The sequence below is a fragment of the Schistocerca piceifrons genome, chromosome 3 (genome assembly GCF_021461385.2).
Source record: "Schistocerca piceifrons isolate TAMUIC-IGC-003096 chromosome 3, iqSchPice1.1, whole genome shotgun sequence".
Classification (NCBI taxonomy): Eukaryota; Metazoa; Arthropoda; class Insecta; order Orthoptera; family Acrididae; genus Schistocerca; species Schistocerca piceifrons.
In genome coordinates, this window is record NC_060140.1 from 283,889,133 (window position 1) to 283,912,710 (window position 23,578).

The window sequence follows — 23,578 nt, forward strand, 5'->3', positions numbered from 1 at the left end:
TTCATGATCTTCCTTTGCTTGCTTTTATGCTTTTGTTTAAATCGTTTGACCCAAGCCGAGGTGGCTGCGAAATTAAAGGTATCCCATAAAGTGGAACAACAGCGTTCATAGCCCATTGCTGTAACTTTCTGGTTGTCACCTGCTCGGGAAGAAATTATGTTATTTTCACAAGCCAGTCTCTTTCTTACAATGTATTTGACATATATTTTGATATGATTTACCTGTTCCAGATTCTGTCTCACTTCGACAAACCATTCATATGTCTCAAGATTGATAGTGTTCCATTTATCACGATGATTTCCACCTCGTTTCATATCCTCTTTCCATTGATATAGCATTGATTTCTGTTTTAATTGAGAGACACCGTTGGACTGCAAACTCTTCAGGCTCCAGTTTGGATGATCTACTGCAAGAGCAACTGCTCATTCTTTGTAGGATAGAGGCACATAATCTGCTGGTTCATGTGCAAATTCATCGGCAATGAAATCGCCGTCTCCCTCTACTGATTCGTCTACAAGAAAGAGAACATCAACACAAAAGTGAAATTTATTACCTCATATTCGTGCATCTCATCTTCTTCGTTGATGTTTATTAATTTACCACCATCGATGATCTCTCTCTCGGCCAACAGGTCTTGTATTGTGTTATGTATCTCATTGCCAATTGCAATTGAATTAGCAGAGATCGTGCTGGACGGTGTATTTGCTAGAAGATTTAAGTCATGAAGCAACTTTTCAGTGTATTTCGTGATTTTTTGCCTCTCAATTGTTCATTCAGCTCCTTTACCTCTGATGTATCATATTCTGGTGGCACTTCAGTAGACACACTTGGGTCATACATTTCACTGTATTCTTCAAACACACGTGGCATTAACAATGCATCGCGAGCAACGGATGTTGAAGGCAAATTCAAACTAGTGGTTCAGGAGCTAGGTCACCGTCATTAGTTTGACCATGGTGATACATGTTCATAATACAGAGGACTGTCTGTGCAAACTCTTGTGTATTACCAAATTATATCGCTGTAGCCAAATAAAAGGCGGTGACCAGGGCGATACACTGTCACAACACACAGAGTTCGGACGGGATATCCATGCGAACAGTCCGCTTTCTGTTTGACCGAGCCTACGGAATTTAAACTTCTTAATAATTTCACACAATTTACACTCTTTGTTGATATTCTGTAAAATAAAATGGAAAAATGTCGGAGTATTCTGATAAAAAAAAAAGCAGCAGCAAAACCACGGAAAGGACCGGAACATGGTACTTCCAATATGGTAACTGTAGACTTTAACTGCTGTGCCACACTCACTTGGTTTGGAACATGGCTAATGTTACTTGTATTACACGGTGCAGTGAACTTCAAAATCAATTTTCTTGAAAACCAAGACCCATCGCTAAAAAAGCGGATAGCCTCATTATCGGGGCACGTGTCTCTACAACATATCAGAGACCCATCCAAATCCATTATTTACACTACTGATGGTCCCCTTGTCAGTATACTTTTGTGGGGTACACGTGAAGTTACTTGTACATCTGAAAATGACTCTCCATCCAAGATAACATATGTGATCTCCCTACCAAAAAGTTCTCAATCCAGCCAAAAGTTTCACTTGATACCCCATATGACTCTACTTTTGCCAATAAGTGTACGTATGGTACTGAGACAAATGCTTTTTGGAAATCAAGAAATACTGCTTCTACCTGATACAACAAATTGATGTCAAAGATAGTGGATAGTAGTTTTGTTGATCACTTCTACTACCCTTCTTGTCGGCAGATGTGACCTGCTTTTTTCCAAGAAATAGGCATGGTTTTTTGTTCAAGGGAACTATGATAGAATTTAGTTACTAGAGGGGCTAACTCCACCACAAATTCGGTATGGAATCTGACGTGGATTCCATTGTTACCTGGAGCTTTCTTCAGTTTTAACAATTTCCACTATTTCTAAACACTGACACTAACACTAATTTCATTCATCTTTTCAGTGGTACAAGGCTTAATTTGGGGCAATTCTTCTTTGTAAATAAATATTTAAAAATTAAGTTAAGCATATCAGCTTTGGCTTTGCTACCCTCAATTTCAGGTCCTCTCTCATTCACTAGGTGCTGGACACTAGCATTGGTGTCACTAACAGCCTTTACATAGGACAAGAATTTCTTTGGGTACTGTGAAAGATCATTTGACAATATTATGCTGTGGTAGTAATTGAAGGTATCATGCATTGCTCTCATGACAGCCAAACATGTGCTGCATTCAGCATCTCTAACTATAGCCTTGTGCTTTGTTTTACACCTATTATGCAGTAATCTCTGGTTCTCTAGAAGTTTCTTTACAGTGACTGTATATCATGGAGGTTATCTCCCATTATAGTGGGTACATATCTATCCAGTGTATGGTCACCTAGTGTTTTAAACTTGAGCCGTAGTTCCTCTACATACTCCTGCCTTGTGCTGAAAGTTTAAAGTTCCACATTGAGATATGACGCTACTGATTTTTATGTAGTTTGCTGAACATATATATCTTTCTACTTGTTTTAGTTGTCCTTTGTTCTTTGGTAATTATTGTTGCCACTGCTGTGTCATGGTCACTGATACCAGTTTCAGTAAGGACATCCTCCAAGAGGTCAGGTCTATTTGTTGCCATTAGCTCCAATATATTTCCATCATGAGTGGGGTTCCTAAGTATCTGTCTTAGGTAGTTTTCAGAGAAGGCATTTGGTAAAGTTTCACAGGCTGTCTTATCACACCCACCATTAACAAAACAGTAATTTTCCCAATTGATTGTTGCAGGTTAGTCTCCATAGATGATTGCAGTATGATTGGGGAGCTTATGTGCAAGTGAGCTGAGGTTTTCTCAAAAGTTTTAGGTTACACAAAGAGATGAGGTTTGTGGGTGATAGGATCTAATTACCATTTTGTGTCTACCCCTAATACTGAGTCTTGCTCTGACTATATCACATGTAGCTTCAATTTCTCTCTCAGTGGATGGATTTGAGTTTCTTGTTTACTGCGACAAATACACTACCTCCATTTTCTGTTAACATATCCTTTCGCTATACACTTAAATTTCCCCCCAAAAATCTCACTGCTACCAGTTTGTTTCAACCAGCTTTCTGTACCTAGTATTTTGTAAGCTTCGCTGCTTGTAAGCAGCTCTTCGAACTCTGTCATTTTGTAGCAAATGCTTTGGAAGCTAAGGACTAGGATTTTAATACTCTCAGCTGGACGATGCTTTTCATTTGATTTTTAGACTGATACATCTGCGTTTTCTACATTATCTGGCTTGGATAGAGTGTTGTGTAATCTAAAAACCCTTGTGAGCACCACCACACACAGTCAGCTGCCTCTGATGTGTAGTGTACACCTGACCCATTTAGGGGCACCCTACAGTTCTTAGCCCTATGGCGCAAGTCCAGGGAGTCGCAGCCTAGCTTGTCACAGAACTTCCAAAGGTCCTTTTTCAGTCCATGCGCACGACTCTCAATCAATGGGCCATGATCAGTTCTGGGGACAATGCCGCAAATTGTGAGTTTCTTTGAAAAATCCGTGCACAAGGTTGGTTGTCTCAACCTTCTGTGCCAGTTGCTGGAATTAAACAAGTATGACCTCAGAGCCCAGATGACAGGCATCATTTGCATCAGCGTGAGGCACAATGTGCAGTCAGCTGCATCATGTTTCCTCAGTTGCTGTTGAAATAGCTTTTTCAAGATGTTGCATGAGGCCCCCATTCATACACACTGAGTACACCTTGTGTCCTTTCCTGTCCCTTGCTACCATTTCCTTACATGGTACCATCATTCATTGTATGTTTGAACTGCCAATGAAGGATAGACCCCTCCCCTTTTGTGTTTGCCTACTCTGGACACTGGACCCAATGGGTTTCCCCAAAACAGGTGAAGTGAGTCCCACTGTCTCAGTATCAGTGAAAGACAGCGCCTCAAACTTGTTGGTTAGGGGTATCAGTAAAACTCGCTTAGTCCTCTAGTCCCAATCCACCCTGTACAGGGTGCCTAGATCTGCCATTGACATGCCACTTACAGTCAAGTGCAGGCTGTGCCAACCGAGCTCCAGGGAGCCGGAGTGCTCTGGAGCACTCAGTGCGGCAGCTCGGAGCCCGAGTGGAGGGGGAAAGCGAACTCACTGCACCCTGGCCGCATGCAGCCCCAACTGATGCAATAATCCGTGTTGAATGACAGCTATGACTAGCCGCGGGAGCCCTGTACCTCTATTGGAGGATACCTTTCTATTCATTGAGAGGATGGTTGTCCGCAGTGTCTTGTATGTCATGTTGTTGTTGTTGTTGTTGTTGTTGTTGTTGTGGTCTTCAGTCCTGAGACTGGTTTGATGCAGCTCTCCATGCTACTCTATCCTGTGCAAGCTTCTTCATCTCCCAGTACCTACTGCAACCTACATCCTTCTGAATCTGCTTAGTGTATTCATCTCTTGTCTTCTTGTCCAAACTGGTTATCGTCCGTGTTTCACTTCCATACATGGCTACACTCCATACAAATACTTTCAGAAACGACTTCCTGACACTTAAATCTATACTCGATGTTAACAAATTTCTCTTCTTCAGAAACGATTTCCTTGCCAATGCCAGTCTACATTTTATATCCTCTCTACTTCGACCATCATCAGTTATTTTACTCCCTAAATAGCAAAACTCCTTTACTACTTTAAGTGTCTCATTTCCTAATCTAATCCCCTCAGCATTACCCGATTTAATTTGACTACATTCCATTATCCTCGTTTTGCTTTTGTTGATGTTCATCTTATATCCTCCTTTCAAGACACTGTCCATTCCGTTCAACTGCTCTTCCAAGTCCTTTGCTGTCTCCGACAGAATTACAATGTCATCGGCGAACCTCAAAGTTTTTATTTCTTCTCCATGAATTTTAATACCTACTCCGAATTTTTCTTTTGTTTCCTTTACTGCTTGCTCAATATACAGATTGAATAACATCGGGGAGAGGCTACAACCCTGTCTCACTCCTTTCCCAATCACTGCTTCCCTTTCATGCCCCTCGACTCTTATAACTGCCATCTGGTTTCTGTACAAATTGTAAATAGCCTTCCGCTCCCTGTATTTTACCCCTGCCACCTTCAGAATTTGAAAGAGCGTATTCCAGTTAACGTTGTCAAAAGCTTTCTCTAAGTCTACAAATGCTAGAAACGTAGGTTTGCCTTTTCTTAATCTTTCTTCTAAGATACGTTGTAAGGTTAGTATTGCCTCACTTGTTCCAACATTTCTACGGAATCCAAACTGATCTTCCCCGAGGTTCGCTTCTACCAGTTTTTCCATTCGTCTGTAAAGAATTCGCGTTAGTATTTTGCAGCTGTGACTTATTAAACTGATAGTTCGGTAATTTTCACATCTGTCAACACCTGCTTTCTTTGGGATTGGAATTATTGTATTCTTCTTGAAGTCTGTGGGTATTTCGCCTGTCTCATACATCTTGTTCACCAGATGGTAGAGTTTTGTCATGACTGGCTCTCCCAAGGCCGTCAGTAGTTCTAATGGAATGTTGTCTACTCCCGGGGCCTTGTTTCGACTCAGGTCTTTCAGTGCTCTGTCAAACTCTTCACGCAGTATCTTATCTCCCATTTCATCTTCATCTACATCCTCTTCCATTTCCATAATATTGTCCTCAAGTACATCGCCCTTGTATAAACCCTCTATATACTCCTTCCACCTTTCTGCCTTCTCTTCTTTGCTTAGAACTGGGTTGCCATCTGAGCTCTTGATATTCATACAAGTGGTTCTCTTCTCTCCAAAGGTCTCTTTAATTTTCCTGTAGGCAGTATCTATCTTACCCCTAGTGAGACAAGCCCCTACATCCTTACATTTGTCCTCTAGCCACCCCTGCTTAGCCATTTTGCACTTCCTGTCGATCTCATTTTTGAGACGTTTGTATTCCTTTTTGCCTGCTTCATTTACTGCATTTTTATATTTTCTCCTTTCATCAATTAAATTCAATATTTCTTCTGTTACCCAAGGATTTCTATTAGCCCTCATCTTTTTACCTACTTGATCCTCTGCTGCCTTCACTACTTCATCCCTCAGAGCTACCCATTCTTCTTCTATTGTATTTCTTTCCCCCATTCCTGTCAATTGTTCCCTTATGCTCTCCCTGAAACTCTCTACAACCTCTGGTTCTTTCAGTTTATCCAGGTCCCATCTCCTTAAATTCCCACCTTTTTGCAGTTTCTTCAGTTTCAATCTGCAGTTCATAACCAATAGATTGTGGTCAGAATCCACATCTGCCCCTGGAAATGTCTTACAATTTAAAACCTGGTTCCTAAATCTCTGTCTTACCATTATATAATCTATCTGATACCTGTATGTCATAAAGTATTTAATTCTGTGAAGAGGTACAACATACGACGACATTATACACGTTTTCACGCAGTGCACTACAATGAGGTAGAAGGTGTTGTACGCAGAGAACTGGTAGCCAGGCGTAAGAATGACATACCAGGAGATGTAAGTCCAGAAATGGTTTCGTTATACGGAACATAGTTCATGTTCTGTAATGCATTTATAATTTTTAGGTAAATGAGAGCGGAGAAAACACTACTGAATCTACAATTCGAGCAAGCTACAGGGTCGCTCACATCATTGCGACAAGTGGCAAGCCGTTTTCGGTGGGACCACTCGTAAAATTGTGCATGGTAGCAGTTGCAGAATTTTTGCTTCCAATGGAGGTGCAGGCAGTCGAAGGGATTTGCCTGTCGAAGCAAACAATGTCTCGTCGAATCCTGGACATGGCAGCGGATTTAGAGACACAGCTCAGGAAAAAGGTGGAGAGCTTTGTTGCATTTTCGCTAGCACTTGACGAAAGCACAGACATATCGGACTGTGCTCAACTTGCAGTCTTTGTGCGTGGTGTCGACATGGAACTGCAAGTAACTGAAGAACTCTTGGATGTGGTACCACTCGATTACACCGCAACAGGACGTGACATTTTTGAAGCTGTTTGTGAATCAGTGGACAATATGAATTTGCCATGGGACAAGCTCCATTCTGTAGCGACAGACGGTGCACCACAAATGATCAGGCGTCGTCAAGGTTTTGCTTCTCGTTTGAAAAATAAACTCGGGGACGAATTCGGGAAAGACAATTTGACTCTTCATTGTTTTATTCACCAAGAGGCACTGTGTGCTGAAACAGTAGAGCTAGGTGGTGCAATGAAAGATGTTGTGAAGTGTGTGAATTTTGTGCGGCATGAAACAGTAGAGCTAGGTGGCGTAATGAAAGATGATGTGAAGTGTGTGAATTTTGTGTGGCGTCATGATATGAATCATCGCCAATTCAAAGGATTCCTGAAAGATGTGGAAGCGGAGTATGGGGATATACCTTACAACAATACAGTTCGTTGGCCGAGTTGCGGAAAAGTTCTTGATGTTTTCTTTGCCATTTGTGAGGAAATATCCCTTTTTCTTGAAATGAAAGGGGAAGAAATGCGTCGTGTGAAAGATATAAATGGATATCAGACCTGGCGTTCCTAACTGATATAACTATGCATCTGAATAATTTAAATCTGTCACTGCAGGGCAAAGGGCAGCTAATCGTTGACATGCACGACCAGATCAAAGCGTTCATAGAAAAGTTACGTTTATTTGAGAGGCAGATGAGTAATGGATATTTAACGTTCTTCAATCGTCTTGCTTCTTTAAAACTACCTGAAGGTACTACTTTCGGCGATTACCAAGCAAAGTTAAAGCAGCTCATCACGTCGTTTGAAACACGATTCCGAGACCTCACTAGTTCGGAAATGGAACTTAAGGTGTTCAGCGCACCTTTTTCAGTTTCCCCCAATGACTTGTGACTGTCACTTCAATTGGAGATAATTGATTTGCAAAATTCAACTTTGTTGAAAGAGAGGTACTACAACACGTTGGATTTGTCACGATGGTATCGTTCATTATAGCAAAAAACACTTCCCAAGCTTCACAACAATGCCGCTCAGATCATGTGCATGTTTGGATCTACATATTGTTGTGAGCAGCTTTTCTCAGCAATGAAAAGAGTAAAAAGTAAGGAATGATCGTTTCTTCAGGATGCAACAATGAAGGCCATCCTCCGCATTAACGCTGCGAACACTTTGATGCCTGATATTTCCGATCTTGTAATGAAAAGAAAATTTCAAGCTACAGAGGCCCAATAAATTTAGTATGCAATTTCTTGTAAAACAATTGTTTCTTATTTATTACCTGAACATCGTATTTCCAGCTAAGAGTATGAGGTTGCCGATCTTGTAAGAAGCAGCTGGCACATCAAAATGCTTGTCTTGCCACCTGCCTCAGCCAGCTGCGCCACGTGCTGGCCCACTTGAATGGTCACTGTGAGTGACACGGCTCCCTGGAGCACGGAGCGCTCCACCACTCACAACGGTGCCGACGAGCTGGAACAGCGTGGTCAAGTGGATGAATAATGACAGATCCTGTACTTTGTGCAGAGGAGACAGGATCCACAGGAGAGGATAGTACTTGAGGTACCTCTAGTACCAGCACAGCTACATGACTTTCAGGAGCTCTTCCAACCCACTGATTTGCAGCAGCTGTCAATCATTAGACAGCAGTCAGTGCATTTTCCAACTGTTTATAAACATCAACCAATTCATCCTGTGTTTGAGAATGGCATTCACATTGGGGCTGCATTTTGGTTGGTGCAGTGTATCACAAGGCAGTGAACAAATAACTTTAAATTATGCCCAGTGATTATCATTTAATCTGTTGAGCTAAAAAGTTGGTAATGATGTATAAGAATCGAAGCAAATACACAAAACAAGATGTCTATTAAGGCAACACACAAATCTATGGCAAAAAATTATTAGTTTCCTAAAAGTTTTGAGGTTAATAGTAGCTGTTTGCGAAGCTGAATACAGAGTTAATTCATGATAAATGCAGATAATGTATAGAGCTACTCCTCTTCAAGGGAAAACTAGATGTAACACAATATGTTAATTAAAATATTTGCTACAGTAACTAAACTATGCAATGGACATTGATAGCTTCTGAAATTTCTCAAAAACATATGCTTATTTGTGTTGATGTACAATGAAATTCAGGGAGGATGTAGTCATTGTCAGAACCGTGAACCACAAATTATGATTTGCTATGAAATAAATTACATATCCAAAACACACTTACTGGTAACTTACGAAAACATAGTTTTATAAGTGTCCAGAAGTTCTCAAAATTAACCTATTTCTCACGTAATTGTACAATGAAATGGGAGAAAGATTGTTTTGGATGAGGATAGGCCTACTGTTCTCAAAAATTTTGAAAGAGCCCAATTAAGTTTAGCCTATAATTGATGATAATTGAAAGAGTTTATTGCACCACTCACGAATGTTCGAAATTTCACAATATATCACAGTACAAACGGGTAGTGATACAAACAGTGAAAGATTATGCAGAAGCAACATGAACAGTAAAATATGCGAATCTAGAACTTCAGATCAGCACACTGTTCTAGTACACGTGGTCTCACACAAAGGAAAATTCCATATTGGGTTTTTTACATGAATAAATGTGCATATTGCACAGATATGTCACTTGGTTGATTCTGGGCGTACTTCTACACTGGCCTGCTGAAAAACAACACTGCAGCGTGAGTTTATCTCAGTCAAAATCGCTGAAATGCGTAACACCAATAAAGCACATCTTCTGCCTGTTGCAGCTAATGTGATACTGCACCCGGTCTTAACCAAATCCGGTACGGCATAGGTAGACATTTGCCAACATTGTCATAGGAAATCCTCCTCGATTGTTTCACTTTGGTATGGCAGACAAGCTAGTTTCCCAACTTGTAGAAAGAGGCAGTTTTGATACGCCCCCTCAAATCGGGAAAGTACCTCACGTCCCAGTAGTACCGGAGTGTTGCCTTAATGAGCTGTGCAGGAGAGACCCTGGCACGAATGGTTAACTGTCATCTGGTCTGATCACTAGAGACCAGCCACTCTGTAGCTGCTCTTGGTATAAATTCTGGAGATTTCTGTCCACTGTTGCAAGCATGTAAGTTCCTCACTTCTCCAATTCCACCTACACACTATTCTTTTGCCCATCCATCTCTGGCACCCCTTTTCTCCTGTCATCTATGAGCAACAAGGTTGTTTAGGATCCATGTGTAGCATATGATGGAGTCACTTGGTTTGGAGAAACTACAACCCCAAAGTCAGCGTTTTAACCTCTTGCCATCCTGATTACTGCAGAGGCCCAGAGTGATTTTAGATCTAGCGCATTACAAGAGAGATTAGACTTCTGCGTATGTTTTTAATAAATTGTTTATGACATTTTAACTGAGTACTACTACTCTGTAGCTGTATTTATGGATGTGTCTAAACAGGGGGATTCTGTTGGTTGCTCTGCTGTTTTCTCCAATCATATCCTCAATGTAGAAACACTGGAACACGTGAGGCAATACTGACCTTACGACTTATCTTAGAAGAAAGATTAAGGAAAGGCAAACCTACGTTTCTAGCATTTGTAGACTTAGAGAAAGCTTTTGACAATGTTGACTGGAATACTCTCTTTCAAATACTCTCCCCGATGTTGTTCAATCTGTATATTGAGCAAGCAGTAAAGGAAACAAAAGAAAAATTCGGAGTAGGTATTAAAATTCATGGAGAAGAAATAAAAACTTTGAGGTTCGCCGATGACATTGTAATTCTGTCAGAGACAGCAAAGGACTTGGAAGAGCAGTTGAATGGAATGGACAGTGTCTTGAAAGGAGGATATAAGATGAACATCAACAAAAGCAAAACAAGGATAATGGAATGTAGTCTAATTAAGTCGGATGATGCTGAGGGAATTAGATTAGGAAATGAGGCACTTAAAGTAGTAAAGGAGTTTTGCTATTTGGGGAGCAAAATAACTGATGATGGTCGAAGTAGAGAGGATATAAAATGTAGGCTGGCAATGGCAAGGAAAGCGTTTCTGAAGAAGAGAAATTTGTTAACATCGAGTATAGATTTAAGTGTCAGGAAGTCATTTCTGAAAGTATTCGTATGGAGTGTAGCCATGTATGGAAGTGAAACATGGACGATAAATAGTTTGGACAAGAAGAGAATAGAAGCTTTCGAAATGTGGTGCTACAGAAGAATGCTGAAGATTAGATGGGTAGATCACATAACTAATGAGGAAGTATTGAATAGGATTGGGGAGAAGAGAAGTTTGTGGCACAACTTGACCAGAAGAAGGAATCGGTTTGTAGGACATGTTCTGAGGCATCAAGGGATCACCAATTTAGTATTGGAGGGCAGCGTGGAGGGTAAAAATCGTAGAGGGAGACCAAGAGATGAATACACTAAGCAGATTCAGAAGGATGTAGGTTGCAGTAGGTACTGGGAGATGAAAAAGCTTGCACAGGATAGAGTAGCATGGAGAGCTGCATCAAGCCAGTCTCAGGACTGAAGACCACAACAACAACAACATCCTCAATGTCTGATTGCCTCAGGACTTCAGTCTTTGGTTGGAATCATACATGATCTTGCAGGCACTGGAGTAGATGAGGCATGTTATGAGTGCTAAATTCCTAGGCTGTTCAGATTCCCTGAATGGCTTTAACTCTCTACAACAGTTGTACCCAGCAAATATAGTAGTCCACAATACCCAGGGCACCCTCCTCAGACTACAAAGGCTGGGAAAGGAGATGGTTTTCTACTGGGTACCAGGGCACATAGCTATTGTGGGCAAAGAAAGAGCAGATGCGGCAGCCAAGGTGGTGTCATGATTTTCAGTTAGTTCAGTGTGCCATCCCCTTGCATGCTCTTGCTTTGCTGTTGAGCACACAATCATGTGTTGATGGGAAGAAGAATAGGTGGAAGTGACAAATAATAAACTACATCTTGTTAAGTCCACAACATGGCTGTGGCGTACAGCCCCACCCCCCGCCTCCTCCACAGTGGGCGGCGCTTTTGGCTTACAGGCAGATTCTTTTTATTCCTGTAGGCAACAGGTCCAGATGTTTTTAAGAAGATACTCTTTTCATTGTGTTAGTGCATCAGGAAATCCAACAGGTCCCTTTACTTTGGCAAAGATGCAGTGTGCAAATTCATTTCTGTCAGTGTCCATTTTGCAATGTACACTACCTTTGTAGCTCAAGATAAGCTCAAAATTGATATATTTGGTTATATTAGTTACTTTGTTGGCATTGCTATCCTTCGACATTTAGCCAGTCATATGTATTCCTAGCAACTTTGCCTTTTTCATTTCTATCAGCAGCAGCAGAGTAACATGTTTTAGGTGTAGGTTTTTTGTTGCTACAGTGACGCCAGCTGTCAGGTGGCAATTTGGGGGCGCTGATTGCAAACTGGGCACATCTCTAGGCATTTATAACTATCATATAAAATAGGACAACTTTTCTTGTTTGGTGTTATTGTATTTACAAAACATTTTTTTTATACAAAGCTGCTTTAATTTCCTTAAAATACCTATAAAATTTAGAAGATACTATTTTATGAAGCACTGGGTACACAGCTGAGAAATTTAGAAAAGAGGGTCCTTGTTGGGTGAACATTATATCCCTATCATGACAAGAGGTCTTAAACAACTTAGTTTCATATTAGAGATGTTCACTTGCCCCAACATCTCATCCAGACTATTTGATGCAAAGAGACCTTCATACGCCCTTTACATTGCACCAGACACAGCTTTGGAGTTGAAAGCTGGAGAATATTGTTCTCTACCATGAACAAGGCAAACTCACTCTTTATCCACTGTCAACAATTCAGCACCTATTGGCATGACAACTTTTACATCAGCAACTTTTTGTATAAAATATAATTTGACATTTGTGTTGGCAAATCTGTGGCCTCTGCTAATTCATACACTTTTGTTCTATGGTTAGTGAGAATTACAGTGATTTCTTTGGTACGCTCATCTGCCGTGTGTCCAGGACGATTATCATCAAAGATGAATGTTATTTTAATTTGTTAAACTGTTATCTAACTTGTCATTTCTGACAACAAAGATTCAACATAAACAGCATTCAGTTTCATCGTTATCTTGTCATGTTTTCTGGTCCAAATGCAAAAAGTGAATCGCCGTACAATACTGAACTTTCTTCCATTTCTGTAAAAGTCACATAGTATTACTGGGCTTCCATACTCAAAATAACTTAAGATTTAGTGTCATTTTTGTTTCAGTGTCGTCTAAAAGAAGGGCTGTACACAATAATAACACCAACTTGTAACAATGAAATCTGCCTTCAAATAATAGTACTTATTGAACTGCGCTTATACACTTCAAAAACCAACAGTGTTGCAGGATGTAAATTAGACAACTTATTAATTATGCCGAGTTACAGTTTAATGCAGTGTTTTTCATTTGCTATGTAAGATCTGTCAATTTAAATGTTTTTCTTGGATGTTTTGGTTGCAGCTATGGGGACAGGACGTTCGAAAAAGGAAGCTAAACATTCTGCAGCTAAAGCTTTACTTGATAAAATGATGGTTACTGCCAACAGTGGAGATGATGGCGTCGTCGTGAACAGCGAGAACATATCAGAAGTGTAGGAATGTTATTGTTGTCTTTTATAGCTTACAGTTGTGATCAAATTGCCAACAAGCAAAACTTTTTAATTTCGTATGTTCCTAAATTATTTTGATAGTTTCCCATTACATATCCAGTGATAACTTATTTTATTAGATAATCATATAGTTACATAGCTGGGTTTGTCATGTTTTTTTCAGATTTATGTTGACTATAATTTAACATTATTTTGCAAATAAATTCCTTATCACACATCACAGTATAATATGATAATGTAAACAGACCATAAGTAGCTTACATTTATATGAAATAGAGGATAAGGAAAGAAAGAGAAGGCATGGATGGGAATTTGTGACTTGTGCAGGGCATTGTGTTAAGTCAGTGACGAAAATGAAGCCTGACATGGTCAGGTGGGAGACAGTGGTCTTAATGTGGTTTATTAAACAATTTTTTAAGTAAAAACTTTTAATGCCTAGACCGCAATTCTCCTATTACAATAAAAGTTTGATAACCAGTTTCAGTTGTTATCTGCAACCATCTTCAGATTGTTCAAAACGTGAAAAGGTGGTGAATAAGCATTGGAAAACATTGTTAGCTGTAGTCGCACAACAGCATGACTTTGTAAGTACAGAGACAATAACAGTCCATAGTTGAAAATGTCACTGTGAGCAACCCAGGTTGTAAACAGTAATTGTGCATGTTGGTCAAATAGGAAATTGGTCAGTTGCATGAGTAGAATATTGATCGAAAGCTCGTTATTTGCAATAGTATAATGGGTACTATTGTGAGAACGGTATATGAAACCATTCCAAAAACTGTCTGCTGCTCTGTAGCCTGGCTTACACAAGAATGATCCTGTGTGGTGTAGAATTTAGTTGATCCAATTTCTACTTGTGCAACTGGACAATTTCCTATATGACTATCAAGATGCAATATTACTGTCTATAACCTAGCTTGCTCGTGGTGTACTGTTATTGTTTTAGTACTTATGAATGCATATTGTTGTATGACTACAGCTAACAATGCTTTCCATTGCTTATTCACTGCCTTTTCATGTTTTGTACGTTACGAAGATGGTTGCAGAAAACAACTGAAACTAGTTATTGAACTTTAATTATGATAGGAAAATTGCAATCTAGGCATTAAAAGTTTTTACTTTAAAAAAATATATTTAATAAATGAATGACGAAAGTTGAAAATTTGTGTCTGACCGAAATTTGAACTTGGATTTACCGCTTCTTGTGAGCAGTTACTGTAACCTCTTCGGCCATATGTATACAGTTCGTGACCAATTAAAATTTCCAACTTATTGGACACTGCAGTGCAGCAGCTGTCATCTATTAACCCCTACTCAGAAATTATTTATTCCCATAGGAATTTGGATGTTGTTAGCACATCTGCACTGAAACAAATGTCAAGGAGTCGTCACACTGTTACAGACATGTATATACTTGAGTGGTGGTTTTTCTGTCAGATAGGTCTGACGAACCAAATACATACATTTCTGTAAGATCATGATGGCTCCTCGATGTCTGTCTGTGTAGATTCACTAATATCATCCAAACTCCTATGAGAAACAATAATTTGGGAGGTTCTGAGTATTATTGCTGAATATTTTTGTTTGCCTTACTTGCAAAACAAATGATAGCGGTCTGAGAAGAATGCATCAAAATGAGACACATTTTCAGAACTGCCCGAAGAATAGGTAAACAGAAAATCTTGTCCTTGAAACAATAGGCATATCAGCATGTGGTGATCACAGAAGCTTTTAAAGATTCTGAAACTACAACGAAAATACGTTTGTTGATATCTTGCCTTTTGCTGGCCATTTATGACTGAATATCTCTTCAGTTTGTTGAGCTGCAGATGTTGTTACCACAGTTTCACTCAATACTGTCCTATGCTGTATTTTCTGATGCGACACAACTAACGTATAAAACAAATTATTTCACCTACAGAAGAGTGCAATAAGAATATTGTGCAAAGTTGACAGTTGAACATCTTGCAGAAGCCTCTTCAATGAGCTAGTAATACTTAAACTTCTGTATCAGTACATGTAGTCTTTAAAGGTATTTGTAGTTAATAATGAGTGGAATTAGGATGAACTCTGCAATTCAATCACAATGCAATACTAGAACTGAAAATAATAATTACTGTAGTTATCAGTGTGAATAGATCAGCACAAGTCATAATGTTGTGTTGGTGTACTTCACAGAGTAGCTAGCAGTGGTTGGTTCTGCCTGGTAATGTAAAAAAATCCAGATCACTGAAGGCTCACCATGATGGGAAGCATATAACATCTTGATGTAAAAGGCCCTAGAAAATCAGTAAATAATGTTCTCAAATCAATCTGAGAACTTATATAGATCTTGTAGAATCAACGCTACAGGAGACAAGACCTGTCTATACAGCATGCTTGTCTGTTGTTGCCTCCCATACTGGCCAATGATATTATGCGCTTTGTTCTTAAAGCTTTCTACTGTGGAAACCAGGTCAATTTCTTGTCAAAGATTATGCTAAAAAATCAGGTTCATTGAAATTTGAAATACTCTCCCTCATTTTCAGTGGACTGTTGCAGGTATGAAACTAGTATATTTTGTCCATTTCTCCATCTTTTGATGACCAGCTGCAACCATTATGGTGTCTTTGTAAGGCTGGACATTGTCTGCTAAAATGCAAAATCATACACAAACAACAAAATTTAACAGCACCTCTAAATATGGAGTGCATGGTTGTGTCTGTTGCTATATATCTTCACTTGATCCACATCCCTGAAGGCTCTCCTACATAATAGGATTTATAGAAACTGAAATTTTCAGGACTGAAAAGACCAGAAATATCTCTGAATAAAAGGAAAAAATCCAGATTGGTTACATGATTCAGCATTTCGGACTGACATCACCATTTAAATGTGTGACTTTGAAAGTAAAGATAAATTGATACTCAGCATTCTCATATTTTGTCGTTTAATTGTAAGCTAAATCTGTTTCAGACCTAACAGAAGTTGGGCAATTACACCTATTTTCCTAACTGAAGAAAGTGACTGAAAAGTTAAACTTCAGGTTTAAGAGTACATTTAACAAAAATATTAGTAACTTCATAGCCACCTTCAATGCTTGTATCACCAAATTGACAGTATAAATCCACTGAGTCACTTATTGAGGAACTCTCTTGCCATTTTGCCTGAGAATGCACCGGAATTGATACAGCTTGACCTCATCGACACACAAAACCATGACACACTAAGAATTAAATTGTGTGAAGCAAATCTGTTGAACATCTGTCATTATGTTGATAAAAGCAAAGTGTTGAAGATCATTTGTTAGGATGGTTGGCTATGAACTAAGCGTACTTCCTCATGAACTTAAAAATAAATTTCTCTGGGATGAGAGCTTCATTCCTTGTAGTATAAACTTTACGAAGAGGATCTTTCATTTGTGAAGAGGATCTTTCGTTTCTTTTACACTAGTTAACAGGTTATATACTTCGGAGTTGTTTTCTATCTGCATCCTCCAGTTCTGAGTATGTTTTTGTATTCTCTTTAGGGCACACTGATTTTGTTAAATATACTGAGGCAATCTTTATGAAGCCATTGTAGTCTTTGAATTTAAACATCACATCTTGTTCTGCTTTGTTCACATATTCTCTTGCATTATGTGCATTTTTCACTCATTTTGGCACTGCACACTGAGAGAGGACAGAATTAATTGTTCATGTCACTGTTTCCACTTGTAGATCACAGAAGATTTTCTGAGGGTCCATCCTGCCAGTAACATTTTAAAAAAAGATTGTTTGCTCTCTTGTCAGTTCCTTCACTAGAAGTGACATCTGTGTCTGTATGATTTTTGTTAATAGAACATTTATCAAACAGTATTTTTAGTGGCTGGTTGTATCTCAGTTGGATAGATGAACATTGTTTTGCTCTGGTATTTAATCATGCTGTTCTTTCAGTTTCATATCACTTCTTGCTCAAACTCATCAGTACTTGATGCCATTCGTGTTTTCAAAACACACAAATGATTTATCATAGAGGATAAGCAGCACTGTAAGTTGTTCACAGATGATGCTGTTGTGTACATTTTAAGTATCATCATTGGATGATTGGAAGGAATTGCAGGAAGACTTAGATAGAATTTTCACTAAGTGTAACAAGTAGCAATTGTCTTTAAATGTAAGATGAGACCTATAACAAAGAGAGAGAATTGTGTAGTATCTTATAACAAGGCTAATGGTGTGTCTCTTCAGCATGTAATATCATGCATGAACTAGAAGCAATTTGAAGTGGGATCATCAGGTGAATTCAGTGTTAGGGAAGGCGAATGAAAGACTCCCAAGGGGACCACAAGGCAATTGGATTTTTGTAATTTTTTAAAAATATATTCATGGTACGTGAAGTTTAGAGCATAACGTAGCAATCACCCATAGCAGTTTGATGCAACTCTATGAAAATTCTCGAGAAAGTAAATTTCAAACTTGCCAGAGTCTCACTTTGTTTTAAGCATGCAAAAGTCCTACTTTTCGGTATTGCGTTTTTCACTTCTGTTCCTAGTCTCAAGACATTTTAATCATCACACAATTGCCCTTCTTTACAGAATTTGATATTGACCCAAATCACTATATTAATCCCATTTCACATTACAATGTAATCTTTGACACCTACCTCTGGGAGCATATACAGGGTGATCCACAAAGATATGCAAATACTTTAATGTGTTATTCTACAAGTAACACGTTCAGATAAATATAGGTCCGCAAATGTTTAGTTACAGAGTTACAGCTAATAAGATTTTGCCTCAAATTTTGCAAATTCGCTAATATGAAGCCATCTTAAAATTATATGAGGTTAAAGTAAAGTACAATTTCCATTTATTTTGTTGTTATTGATCTGGTGAATCTAATAATACATGTCCCAGACGTGTATCTGCAGTTGTTTTCCAGAACATACAGAGAAACAAAGAAATAATTTTGTAAAATTTTTAATTCCTTAACTACTTGGCCCTTTTTTTTTAAAATTCCATACAGTTGCACAAAGTTTTCAACAGAAGTTGTAGAGAATTTAGTTTTGGAAAAATGATGGTAATAACGTTAACTGAAACTGTATGAATGTGTCAGATAATCTGCTTTTAATAATACTACAGCACATGTAAATTCATGTTAACCGAAAAAAAACAAAACTCAGTGTTAAGTAAGTTGTACAGTGTACATACTGTTTCATTATACATTCACAATAAATGTTCAAAAATGTCTCCACAGAGTTCAGTGCATTTAGCTGTGCACGTGTACGAACAGATTTTGTTGCTCATTTCAGTTTCACAGGGTTGTTCTTAATTTCATCTATTGCATTCATTATGTGAGCAAGTAATGCATCACATGTATTGACTTTGTCCTCATAAACTATGTCTTTCATCAATCCCCATACACAAACATCCATTGGTGTTAAATTGGACAATCTGGGTGGCCACAAGCATGTGGCACCATGTCTTGGGGAAAATGGTCATTTAAATGTGTAGTAACGGTGTTTGTGAAATGTTATGGTGCACTGTAATGTTGAAAATACATTTGCTAATCACATAGCAAGTGAAACACCTTCGAGCAAGCGGGGCGTTTCTTCTTAAAGGAATTGTAAGCACGTCTCGCTAATTAGGCATGCTAGGAAAATGAATGGTCCAGTAAAGTGTGTGTTGATTATACCACACCACACATTTACGCTAAATCGCTGTTGAAAATTGCATTGCACTGTTGCATGTGGGTTTCTTCAGACCATACGTGCTCATTATGTAAATTGTTTATACCATCTCAATTAAATTGTGCCTCATCAGTAAATAAAATGTATGTGTGTAACTGCCAATTAGTATTTAACCAGTTGCACAACTCCAAGTGAAAGGCAGGATCCCCTGGATGTAAATGATGCACTTTTTGTTTATGGTAAGGATACAGATTGTTGTACTTGAGTGTACACCATACATTAGATTGTGAAATGCCTAATCGTTGAGAGATACGTTGTGTACTGGTTCCCGGGCTATGTTGAACAGCGTCCATAATATCCCCCTCATCATCTTCACGTATCGACTGCTTGTACTAGGTAGAAAATCTGTCTCCCATAACATAAAAATACTCCACTAATGGTTCATGCATTCAGAATCCTCAGAGTTGGCTAATGTACGCAATATTTGTTAACTACAGCCATAGCATTACCATCTCATTTGCCATAAATAAACACCTTATCGGCATATTCCTCTGTCGTAAATTTGAAAGGCATCCATTTTCATAAATAACCTACAAACAACAGTTACTATGTTGTTTCACTTAAATACACTGTTGTTATGTTCTTTCACTGAACAATACAGAAAACTGACTCGTTTCAAGGTTGGGAAACGACTGCAGCAACTCCTTAACAGTTGCCAACTATGACACAAACGTTTCTACATTCTCAATGCAAAGTAAACAAATTTACTCCTATAATAATCTTTGCTTCTCTGGATAACTACTGCAGATGCATGTCTGGGACATGTTTTAATAGATTTACCAGACCAATAACAACAAAATAAATGGAAATTGTGCTTCCCTTTAACCTTGTGCAGTTTTGTGATGGCTTCATATTAGCAAAGTTGCTAAATTTCAGGCAAAATATTTTATTTCGTAACTCCATAACTAAACATTTGTGGACCTATGTTTACATGAACTTTTTTCGTTAGTTTTACTTGTAGAATAATGTATTAAAATATTTGCATATCTTCATGAATCACCCTGTGTTGGCAAATGTCTGTCTCCTTGAACCACTTTCCCTACTAAGTGGGGCATAAGTCTTCCCTGAAAGAAGTCTTAAAGGATAAATTCTCTGTTATCAGCATTGGATGTGTGTGCCAAAATAGCACAATATTTCAACATCAAACTAAGATAAAATCGAAACAAATGAGCCCTCGGTCACTATTATTTTTAGTGAATTAATTCTGATGAAGGCACTCTTGGGAGTGTTGAAACCTGGTCAGTGAGACTAAAAATAATAGTGGCTGAGGCTCATTTTTTTCAGTTTTAATGTAGAAATGGTCACTGAACCAAGCAGCCACATTTAAAACTTATCAAACTAAGAGTTGTCACATGGTGTTTACCCCATTGTCTGCTCTGTATGCACCTATTACCATTTCTCCTGGCCTGCATTGTGGGACTGGTGGTTGTTTCCATCAGTCACATGTCCACTAATGCTTCAAATCTCAGTGGTGGCCATCATCAGAAGTGCACTGGAAGTAAATGTGTAATTATTTTAATGATGTATACCATATACTTTACTGCTAGTGAACCCATTGTCCCTTTTCACAAGTTTTCAAGAAAGGTGAATATCCACGGTGTCCTTGATGTCACAGTCAAAAGATTTTTGTTTCGTTGTACTGCAGTGTGTGTTTTCACATAAGTAAATTTTCAGAAAAAGATGATTTTTTGGGCTGGAGCAGTCTGGTGTAGCACATGTCTTTGTCTCGTTTGTGCTGCTGTCTTTGTTTGTCTAATGAATTTCTTCCATCAGTTAAAAGAACACTCGTGGCTTTTTCAGTTTGAGGTCATATTTAACTATGCTGAGGACACTTGTGTCTCATCAGTGGGCAGAAGACACTTAGTTCTATTCCTTTCTGAAGTAGGGCGATGGGATGCAGTTCTCCCTGGGGAGACTCATCTGTTTGCAGTCACAATGTAGGATGGATAGTGCATCTTATTTCCTAAATAGTGTACCCATTCTTCTTTAACTTACTTTCGATAGTATTAACTCTTCTTCGGCCTTCCTGATTGTAATAGTTGTCACTGAAAACAACTTGTACAGCTAACCGGAATTTCACTGTAACTGGAGCTTGTTTCCATGAATATAAATAATATTTTGTTGCTGAAAGATTTTGCATGTCATAGTATTGTTACTGTTTTGTGTATCAGCTCTCTATTTTTTATTTATTTGTTTTTTTGTTTATTTGTTTTTTTGTTTTTGCAGAAAAACTGAAATTTTATCACCATATGACAACAAGATACCAGGAAACCCAATTGGTTCTTTGCAGGAAATGTGCATGTCAAGACGATGGCCTCCACCCAATTATGAAATGGTGCATGAAGAAGGATTACCTCATGAACGATTGTTTACAATTGCATGCTATGTTTTTAAATACAAAGAAACAGGTAATGTATCTCTGATGTTTTTATGTACTTGCTCCGTAAGCTCTTACTGTTCCATTCCTGTCTTGAAAATGTGTGTTCTATCTGCAGCACAGAGTATGATTATGGTGATATATTTAGCAATCTGTTTACTTGTGCTTATTATTTGTATAGTCTATTGCCATTTGAGTATTTTCTTTTTGCAACATCACTCACTATTTTTATGACTGTCTTGTAAATTTTTGTAAGAACAGTGATAAGAGAATTTTTTGTATTTACTTATTGTTCAGTTAATTCAGCCTTTGCAGGATGTAACCACTTTAATCTTAAACTAACAAATACAATATTGGTAACTGTTTTCATGCCTTTTTCTCCTGTTAACTACTGCCAGTTGGAGCCTGCAACTTTCTTCAGGTCTTTATCCCAGCAGTCAGCTGGTCTGCCCCACTATTTTTTTCTTTCTCTGGGACACCACTCCAGTACTGCCTTTGTCCACCTCCTGTCATTTCTTTGTGTGATACGTCCTGTCCTTATCTATTTCTGAGCCTTTACCCTTTCCACAATATCCTGAATGCCTGTTATTGCTCTTAAGTCTTTGTTTCTGATCTTTCTCAGTGGGACCTAGTGGTGACCTTTCCATAGCTCTTTGAGCTGTTGGTGGTTTTCTTTTGCAAAACTTCTTTAAAATCAAAGTTGCATGGCAGTATGCTAGTACTAGAAGAACACATTGTTAGAAAACAACTTTATTATGTGTGTTGGCATATTTGATCTAGAAATGCCCTTATCCTTCTTCCATAAGCTCTCCAACCTAGCTTGATTTGGTGAAAAACCTCGCGTTTTAAGTCTTCTTGGATATCATTTACCTGATCCTGATAAAAATAACATTTTTTGGACTGGTGTTATTCAATAGCAATGGTATTGCACTTACTCACTTATTGTGCACAACATTTGTTTTAGACAGATTTTTATGAATGTCCACTTTTTCGCAACTCTCGGATAAAGCCTTTCAATCATATTGTGTCGAGGACTACTATATTGTTTGAAACTCTCAAGTTGGTGAATCTTTTCCCATTTATCCCAAATAATTTTGGACATACAGTCCTAAGGACAGCTATAAACAGTTTTTGTATAAATTGTTTTTTTTGTTCCTGAAAAAATGTGTCTGTGAAATTTATATTTGCATCCATTCACAACAACCAAGGAAACATTTTTTCCAGTCTACTAGTCTAGTGTTGGTACATCAAAAATATGGTTTTGGAAGGATGCAGCAGTTTCTGAAGATGGTGATAAATCACTGCCCGCCCATGTTTTCATTTACATAATTAAACAAAAAACTATTAGTTGAATATGGGCAGTGACACATTAATTTGATGGTTTTTATCCATCACAGTCAGTTGTTTGATTGGCTGTGAGACAGCTGACATTGTCTCTGTGAAGATAAGAATTATAGAGAACTGGTGCATGCGCGTGCCATTCCTCTATAATTACATTATGCACAGCATCATTATTTTTTGGAATAACAGATTTCTGTTGAGCTTAATGGAATTTATTGCTGGCTGAAGCATTGTAGCAATTATCTTTCTCTCCAACTTCTGCTCAAATAGCAGGTTTGGTTTTTAGAACAGGTAGGGGACTTGCAAAAAAATTGAATCCTCTCTTCTGCAAATGAATCAGTATTGGTCATCCACTTATCCATAGGAAGTTGTAAGTTTCGTTGATTATTCAGCTTCCTTTTCTTTGTTGAACATTTCCTTCCCAACCTTTTCACAGTAGTGTTTTTTTGTTCACATTCAAAGCTGCAACTGTTTTGTAGATTACTTTGTTAATGGAGAGCAGCGGGTCACCATTAAGTTTTTCATTCTCAAAGTAGGCACATAACTTGCAAACTGTTTCTTGTGACTGCCTTTGTATGGCAGTTCCCTGGCCAAGAGAACATTATAGAACTTTTCC

The 23,578-nt window shown here is 38.4% G+C and overlaps 1 protein-coding gene across 2 annotated transcripts in view; it reads left to right on the top strand.

Moving 5' to 3' along the window:
- The window catches only part of LOC124787829 (RISC-loading complex subunit tarbp2), a 163,687-nt gene that overhangs the window by 65,083 nt on the left and 75,026 nt on the right, over positions 1-23,578 (top strand). For both annotated transcript variants that reach the window (XM_047254764.1, XM_047254765.1), the window contains exons 3-4: positions 13,388-13,517; positions 21,471-21,652. In XM_047254764.1, coding sequence (XP_047110720.1) covers positions 13,388-13,517; positions 21,471-21,652 — 312 coding nt within the window. The remainder of the gene's footprint in view (positions 1-13,387; positions 13,518-21,470; positions 21,653-23,578) is intronic.